Genomic DNA, 8,921 nt, shown 5'->3' on the forward strand with positions numbered 1-8,921 from the left:
AGACAGGGTTTCTCCATATAGTCCTGGCTGTCCTGGAACTTGCTTTGTAGACCAGGCTGGTCTCAAATTGCAAAAGATCCTCTACTTCTGCCTCCCAAGTGCTGGGATTAAAGGTCTGACCACCACTGCCTAGATACATTAAGGAATTTTACTCTATTTTTATTAAGGATCAATTCCAGTCATCTGTAATCTCAACACTTGGGAGGTAGAGGCACGGGGAATCAGGTTCAAGAGCAGCATGGCTCCACAGCCAGCCAAGGATAAATGAACTGTGCCTCAAAACACGAACATCAGCCTTGCCCTGTTTTTTACATTTTCCACTTAAAAGGATGACAGCAGCCGCTCCCACTGTCTCTTGCACACTGATTCTAGCTCAGTGTGTGCATTCACTAGTGCCCATAGCAGAGTGATGGCAAGTGAAGGCCTACTCACCTGGCCAGGTGGAACCAATGACCGGAAGGGCATGTTTCCTGACTTTGGTTTCATCAGAAACAAGGAGTTCTGCTCGTTACTCAGATGGGGCAGCTGCTGGGGAAGGTATGCCATCAAAGCTGGTTTGTTCTGGCCAGACCCAGGACCACCTTGACCACAGTCTGCTTTGTAATGAGAAAGGGGTTTTGTATTGCCATAGTCTAGCACAGACCCTTGGTTATTCACGGGGTTCTGATTCAAGTTACTTGGTGACTGGTGACTCAGCAGGTTGGAGTGGCTAGGTTGGAGGTAGGGGCCTCCTGGCCGAGGAGAACTCTTGTTCACACCGGGCATCATGAGCAGTTTTGAGTTGGTAAAGTCTTGCTTGTAGCCAGAAGGGCTGGCAGGCTTCTCCATGGGATAAGGAACATCTAAGGGACTGTGGGAGGGCCCTGCCTGCTGCCACGTGGCCAGCTGGCCTGGGCCCGGTGCTGCGGCAGCTTGCTGGGGATTCTGCAACATCTGCTCGCGCTTCTGCTTGGCAGCTATCTGCTGGAGCTGGTGAGCAGAGGACAGCTCCGAGGCCCCGCCTGGGCCCTGGCTAGGTAATACCACATTCGTGAGGGCTCTTTGTGCACTTTGAGCCTGGGCTGATGCCGGCATCAGGTTTGGACTGGAATTATCCACCCCAGGTTGACTAGCTGTGTGAAACAGAGTCTGAGAGCTCCCAAGGCTTGGAGAATCTGTGCCCACAGGGGCAGATGAGGCTCCTAGGAAGGTCTGGCCTGCAGACCCAGCCCTTACTTGTGGGGAACCTAACTGCTCCTGCTCAAAAGCTGCTGGAGAGAACTCAGTCTTAATATTAATGTCCTGGGCCAGGGGGGGTTGTGTGGCAGAGCCAGGAGGCTCTGGATCCTTCTTCTCCTCAAAGTCCTCCGTAAACAGGTCCTTCATGTCTTCGTCGGGCACTGACCTGTTGAGCTCTTCAATGAGCTCCTTCCACTCCTGCTCGTTAAGGTTGAGGTCAGGCATGAGGTTGCTCTGAGCTACGGAGCCTCCAGCGCCCGCAATCATGCACGGCAGGTCGTCCACTGGCTCCTGCTTGAGTTCTTTACTCAGGCTTAGAGGAAATGGCTCACTGGAGTTGCCTCCATTCAGGTGGATGCCTGAGTCTGCCAGACACTTCTTGTTGATGGGATCGAGCCCCAGGGAGTGCTTCCCAGCGGTCTGCAGGGTGTCTCCCCCTGCAGGCTTGTCAGGCTGGCCCAGGGGCGAGGCAGGAGGAAGTCCATTGGCAGACACACTGACCCCCAGAGGGGCCTCCCGGCGCGTCTTCTTATGCCCAGGAAACAAGTCTCCGTAGCCATTTGGTTGATCGCCATTCTGAGGGGAGGCAGCACTGTCAAGACTCCTCTTCACTGTATCATGAAGATGCTGAAAAACATTGGAACACAGACTTAGCCTTGTCTTAGGTCTCTTTGCTCCCAACAGTGACTCAAGCAGGACCTTGATTGCTCCCTCACACCTCCCTGCCCTCTGCTTCCCCTTGCAGCACTCCCTCTAGCACTAGGTCTGGCCTGGCCAGTCAGAACTGGACATCTGAATTGCTATGGGAAGGTGATCATTGCACAGGGCTTTGGCAGGGCACAAGCTTGATAATGGCTGCTGTCATCTCGTTTGAGGGTGCATTAGGTCACCACAGGAATCCTGTATCTTGTTATACCCAAGACCTGCCAATGTCCTCAGCTGCCACCTCCAGCCCCTCTGCCCCCAACCCCTGACTTTCCACTCCTAAACCAATACATTTTTCCTTGTGCTTAGGCTGATTTAATATGGATCCTATAACTTCCAACCAAAGGAGCTGGGCTAGCTTGAATGAGAATGGCCCCCTTATGCTTAGATATGAGTCACTCAGTGGAACTGTTTGGGGAGGAGTAGGAGCCTCAGTGGAGGAGTTAAGTCATTGGGGGTGTCCCGTGCTGTTTCAAAAGCCCACACTGGGGACAGTCTTGCTCTTTCTCTACGTGAAACCTGTGGATCGTATGTGAACTCTTGGGTACTGCTGCAGCACCATGCCTGCCACCATATCACTTCCCATGACGGTCCTAGACCGTCTGAACGCTTTCTTTTGCCTTGGTCATGGTGTCTCCTCACAGCAAGAGAACAATGACTAAGACAGGAATGCTGACTGTAGTTTTTCTTCCTCAGGTAGTGGCAGTGGTGGCCACAGTAATCCTACGTCCACCTACCTGCCCATTTCTTATCCTTATCAAAGCCACATGCTCCCTCCACGGGACAAGCACCACATGAGCTTCTGCACACACCACATGGGCTGGTTGTATTTTTCAGCTCTTGTCCCACTTAACATCTACTTATTGTGTGTGTGTGGTGGGGTATGCACACATACCACAGTGTATGTGTGTTGGGGGAGACATGCATACAGGCCACAGTGTGTGTGGGTGTGTGTGTGTGGCATGTCCACAGGCCACAGTGCACCTGTGGAGGTCACAGGACAACTCGCAGGACAAGGTTCCCCCTTTCACTATGTGGGTTCCATGGCCTGAAATTTGGGGGTCAGGTTTGGGGCAAGTCTTAACCCACTGAGCCGTCTCACCAGTCACCCCAGCACCTCCTAAGCAGCTTCTGATTAGTTGACCCATTGGCAACCTTACAAACACTGCCACTCCTACAAAGTCTGTCACTGGACTCGATCATGTCTGCTCTGGCACCCTCATTTTCTTTGTGACTAGCTTCACTCTGCTAGCCTTATTAAGAGTTTACTTGTGCCGGGAGGTGGTGGCGCACGACTTTAATCCCAGCACTTGGAAGGCAGAGGCAGGTGGATTTCTGAGTTTGAGGCCAGCCTGGTCTACAGAGTGAGTTCCAGGACAGCCAGGGCTACACAGAGAAACCCTGTCTTGAGAAACCAAAAAAAAAAAAAAAAAAAGTTTTCTTATGCCAGTTTACAAGTGCTGTGGGGACTATAAAGGCAAATAAAAGTCAGTCATTGCACTTAATGGCCCTCCAGTCTCCTGAGAGCACAGAGCAAACTGGACATTGCTATAGAATAAGACAAATGTCCCATGCATGCCATTGAATAAGCTCCCTAAGAGTTGGGGGTGGGAATTCCTTGATGAGAACTGGCAGAGTGTGGCTCCCTCCCTCCCAGCCCTGGGCTTCAGCTCTAAACACCTCCTTCCTTATGCTCACATTTATTAACTTATATCTTATCCTTACCCCTCACCCCCAGTACCGAATCCATCTCCTACTACTTCTGAGCACATGAAGTGTGATATCAAAAATATCCCAGCCTGGTGCTGTGTGTGGTGTATGCTTGTGAGCCCAGTACTTAGTAGGCTGAGTTAAGTCTTTAGAGTTCAAAGCCAACCTCGACTATGGAGTGAGACTCGACTCTTCTTTTAAGATTTATTTATTTATGAGTACAGTGTTCTGCCTGAATGTTTGCCTGCACACCAGAAGAGGGCACCAGATGCCATTATAGATGGTTGTGAGCCACCATGTGGTTGCTGGGAACTGAACTCTGGACCTTTGGAAGAATGGAAGAGCAGCCAGTGGTCTTAACCTCTGAACCATCTTTAAGTCCCTTAAGACTCTATTTATTTATTTATTTAACAAAGAAAGTGTTCCTAATAACAGTTTTAGTTTTCAGTTTTCAGAGGAGTCAGAGCAGCGCAGAAGTCCACGCTCATGAATCGGGCTGCAGGGAAGGGCTACTGATTTGGAAGCAGTGCGGGCATTCTCTAATCTGAATTTGTGTCTCAGCAGCAGCCTGTGATCTGGTCACTAAGGAGTTTCCTTCACCTCTCAGTTTCCACTGCTGCCATCCTTCTTTCCCACCTTATCAACATTTTCCTTTTATCCATTTTAACTGTTTGGGTGTTTGGCCTGCTTGCTTGTCTATGTATCACATGTGTGCAGTGCCTATGGAGGACACAAGAGGGCACTGGATTCCCCTGGGACCAGAGTTCTAGTCAGTTTTGCTTTGTTTTGTTTTTAAATTTATTTATTTATTTTATGTAAGTACACTGTAGCTGTCTTCAGACACCCCAGAAGAGGGCATCAGATCTCATTACGGATGGTTGTGAGCCACCATGTGGTTGCTGGGATTTGAACCCAGGACCTCTGAAAGATCAGTCAGTGCTCTTAACTGCTGAGCCATCTCTCCAGTCCCTCTAGTCAGTTTTGAGCTTTCATGTGAGTGCTGGGAATAGAACCTGAGTCCTTGAAGAGCAGTGAGCACTCTCCACTGCTGAGCCATCACTCTAGCCCCACATGAGGATTTTCTTGATTATTAAAGCTGATGACTCTGAGTTCTACCCCTACCAGCTGGCATTCCTTTAAACCCACATATGGCTACATAGTTTCTCTAAGAAAGGGAACCGTGGGGCAGAGTAAGCAACTTAATCTGATCCAAGAATCCAATTTAAGAACAAGCCCTTGGGGGCTGGAGAAATGGCTCATTGCATAAGAGGCTGCTATTCTAGAGGACCTGGGTTCAATCCACAGCACACACATGGTGCCTCACAACCACATGCAGCTCTTTCTATCTTTCCTATCATCTTTTGCTCCAAGTAACATCTGGCTGGTCACTTTCCCATGTTTCCAGTGAAGGTAGACACCAAAGGTGTCAAGTCATTTATAAGCCAGTCAGCTGCCTCAGATTAGAACAGAATCCCTCTAGAGTAGCCACATTTAAACAGCTGCAGACAAGTTCCAAAAGAACAGCTCACTTTTCTTTCTTTCTTTTTTTTTTTTTTATTTATTATATGTAAGTACACTGTAGCTGTCTTCAGACACTCCAGAAGAGGGAGTCAGATCTTGTTATGGATGGTTGTGAGCCACCATGTGGTTGCTGGGATTTGAACTCCAGACCTTCAGAAGAGCAGTCGGGTGCTCTTACCCACTGAGCCATCTCACCAGCCCCCAGCTCACTTTTCTAACACAGTGCTTCAGCCAAGAGAAGTGCTTGGCCACATCCTCAACTAGGCAAAGATTTCACTGAAATGATGTAGGCTGGGGTGGGGTACTGTAGGATGTGGTAGCCCTGGCTGATTCGCAAGCACTGGACACTTGCAGGAGTGCTCAGTATGTGCAAAATCCCTGCAGGGGAAGGAAAAGTGGGAGAAGCCTGGGTGCCCAGTCTCCAGACATCTACAAGGAAGATGAGAAGACAATCTGAACAGGTTGAATAATATCAGGATGGAGATAGGACACAGAAACAAGATGCTCACCTACAATCTGTGATAGTGTATGTTCTGTCCCCACCACTACTATAGTAAAATTATGTGAATATTGTACAGTAATACAAGCCCAGACTCCATCTATATGAGCATATGCTGAGCTTAGAGGTACAGAGAATTCTAGAATGATCTAGTTCCATGGGGTACTGTTCCATGGGATGATGTAATTGGGTAGCTGTGGTCTGCAGAATATCTAGTGTCTCTATAATGGCATCCTTAGTCCTGATTCCCACCCCACGTGGGCCAGCTCTCCTACAGGAAGGCCAGAGATTCTTGATGCTACCCACCAAATTCCACTCTAGGAGGAGGTCTCCAGGATATCAGCACAGCTCTGAAGCTATAGTCATTCATACCCTACAGACAAAAATCAGCATCCTGGCTTGTGGACAACACCCCCATCATTCTTTACAAGGTCTCTCCCTAGCTACTACTAAGATTTTAAAGATTACTTTTATTTTAGATGCATGCATCTAAAAGCACTATGTTTGTGCCTGGTGCTCACAGAGGCTAGAAGAGGGTGTCTAGTCCACTAAAGCTAGAGTTACAGAGGCTTATATGTTATCATGTAAGTGCTGGGAACTGAACCCAGGTTCTCGGGAAGAGCAACACTCTTAGAATCGCTGTTCCCACCTGCCTGGGATTTGTTCTAGGGTCTCACTGGTTATACATCTGGCTATGTGAGCTCTTGAGTTCTGAGACTACAAGTGCACACACACTGTATCTGGCCAAGATGTCAGCAATCCCCTAATTAGTGGCCACCATTTCTTCTTGTTGCCGTTCCTCCTTCCTCCCCGGCCACATATCACCCACTGCATCCCTCAGGTCCTCTGTAAGGTGACTTCCATCTGTCCTACTTTGGATGTGGACCACACTTTGAGTCCTTCCGTTTCTCTGTCATCTGTGCCCCACACCATATGTCAGCTAATGAGTCTATGTATCAGCCTCTCTTCAAAGTGCCTCACATTCCTGTCCACAGTCTTGTTTTAGCATCAGCTCTCCCACCCCTGCTGCTGCTGCCACCACCTCTTCCTCTTTTTGAGATAAGGTTTCTCTGTGTCTCTGTGTAGCCCTAGCTGTTCTGGAACTCTCTAGGATTAAAGGCATGTGCCACCACCTTCCCAGTTCCTTCTTTTTGGCTCTGAGCTGTCTCTTCTGATCCCTGTCCTCGGATGAAGCAGTGTAGTCCTCTCCTCTGTCCTACCACACATGTCCTAGATCACATCTCCTCCCTCTTCCTCATGCTCCAAGGGCTGAACACCTCACCCAGAACAAGTCCAACGCCACTGGCTGGAATGCTAAGTTAGCAGCTGCCCCTCCACCACCTCTCCTGCTCCCACAGAGTACCCCTCCACCACCTCTCCTGCTCCCACAGCACCCCATGAACCTTGCAGGTCTGCAAATGTGCAGGCTCATTCTTCTCTTTGCCCAGAGCGACTTTTCTCTCTTCTCCTTTCAGTGACTCAACCGTCATGCCCCATCGTCTGCACCCCCAGTTTTGTTCACTTCATGGGAATGAGTACCAAGCGTATAGGAGCAAACTCCCACATACACCCCATCCTGGGACAGTGAGGAGCACACAGGGGATGGAATGTGCTGTATCCAGGTGCTCACCCACCTCTGCAGACTCCTGCTTCCCTCTATACCCATCTGCACACCTGCCCTAGGGCACACAGGTGCCTTCAGATGCAATCTAGCCCTAGGTAGTGTCCCCACTCTAAGCTTATTCCTATTTTAGAGGATGTCAGTACTAGCCAGCCAGTTCCACAAACAGAAGCCAGAGTCCCCCTGCCCCCTATATCAAAGCAGTCTCCACCATCCCCCTTAACCTTCTACCCACCCCTCCTTAATTTTCTCTTTTATCTACCAGTTCAACCACCAGTCCACCTACCCACCCAACCAAGACAGGGAGGGTCTTTACTCACTGTGTAAGCTGTACTGCCTGGAAGTCAGAGCTCCACCTGCCTCTGCCTCCCAAGTGCTGGGATTAAGAGTATACCACTATACCTAGCTCTTTTTCTTCTTGTTGTTAATGTTGGTGGGGAGTCAACAGGACTCTACACACCAGGCAAGCACTTACCACTGAGCTATATTCATACCCCAGTTTTTCTTCACCCCACCTACTTGCTGTATCCACTAACACCAGCGGCTTCTCTTTGAACTATTTGAATGATTTCTAGAACCAGTGTTGCTGTACCATGGCTCCTACCCATATCTGACTCCAGGGTCAAATAATGACAGTGACTAGCAAATGTGTGATCAATCCTTTTCTCGTGCCCTTCTGTGGCTCCTGGTTGCTCTTGGGTCTTCACAGCACCAAGCTTTGGCTCTGCTGTCCTTGAGTTTTTTCTCCTCAGCCATATCATAGCTGCACCAAGGCTGTGGCTCCCTGGAACTCCTCCAGAGCACAGGATAAAACAAAAAGAAAACCTCATGTTTGGCTCTTTCCCCTACTACAACTCATTATATATTCAGACTGACCTAGACTCATAATCCTCCTTTCTTAGCCTACAAAATGCTAGGGTTGTAGGCAAATACACACACTTCACTAGAACTCCTAATGAATTCAGCTTCCTTCCCCCACAGCTCTATTCTGCATAGATACGCTCAGAGGCTTCACGGCTGTTTTTGTTGGAAAAACTCATTATTTACAAAGTGTACCTTGCCACTCTGTCACTGTCTTCAGACACACCAGAAAAAGGCATCCAATCCCATTACAGATGGTGGTGAGCCATTGCTGGGAATTGAACTCAGGACCTCTGGAAGAGTAGTCAGTGCTCTTAGCCACTGAGCCATCTCTCCAGCCCCTGTTTGAGTTTCTTAATCTGGGATCCCACTGAATATTCAAACACCCCTAGGACATGAGACCCATTGATCCCATGTTACAGCCAGTAAAATTCAGTAAATCTCATGTTTTCTACAGCTTTCAGTGTTTGGCTATCTTGGGAAGGATCCTTGTAAATACTGGAGTCTGCTTTAGATCCTTCAGCCCAATCTTGCAGATGAAATCCCAGTGGGAAAATGGCATGCATCAGAGTTTCAGATCATACACATGTTCCCTCAGCAAAGAATGGGGAAGAGCCCTCCAGGTGCTATCAGTAGAAAAACAAGCCCACACAGGCCCACAGCAGTTCTTTTTAAGAGATACATAAGGAGCCGGGCGTGGTGGCGCACGCCTTTAATCCCAGCACTCGGGAGGCAGAGGCAGGCGGATTTCTGAGTTCGAGGCCAGCCTGGTCTACAAAGTGAGTT

General features: G+C 49.0%; 1 protein-coding gene across 1 annotated transcript in view; it reads right to left on the reverse strand.

Moving 5' to 3' along the window:
* The window catches only part of Maml1 (mastermind like transcriptional coactivator 1), a 39,110-nt gene that overhangs the window by 9,986 nt on the left and 20,203 nt on the right, over positions 1–8,921 (reverse strand). Inside the window, exon 2 of the mRNA XM_021176850.2 lies at positions 433–1,845. Within this exon, the coding sequence (XP_021032509.1) occupies positions 433–1,845 (1,413 nt within the window). The remainder of the gene's footprint in view (positions 1–432; positions 1,846–8,921) is intronic.

This window comes from Mus caroli, chromosome 11 (assembly GCF_900094665.2).
Source record: "Mus caroli chromosome 11, CAROLI_EIJ_v1.1, whole genome shotgun sequence".
NCBI lineage: Eukaryota > Metazoa > Chordata > Mammalia > Rodentia > Muridae > Mus > Mus caroli.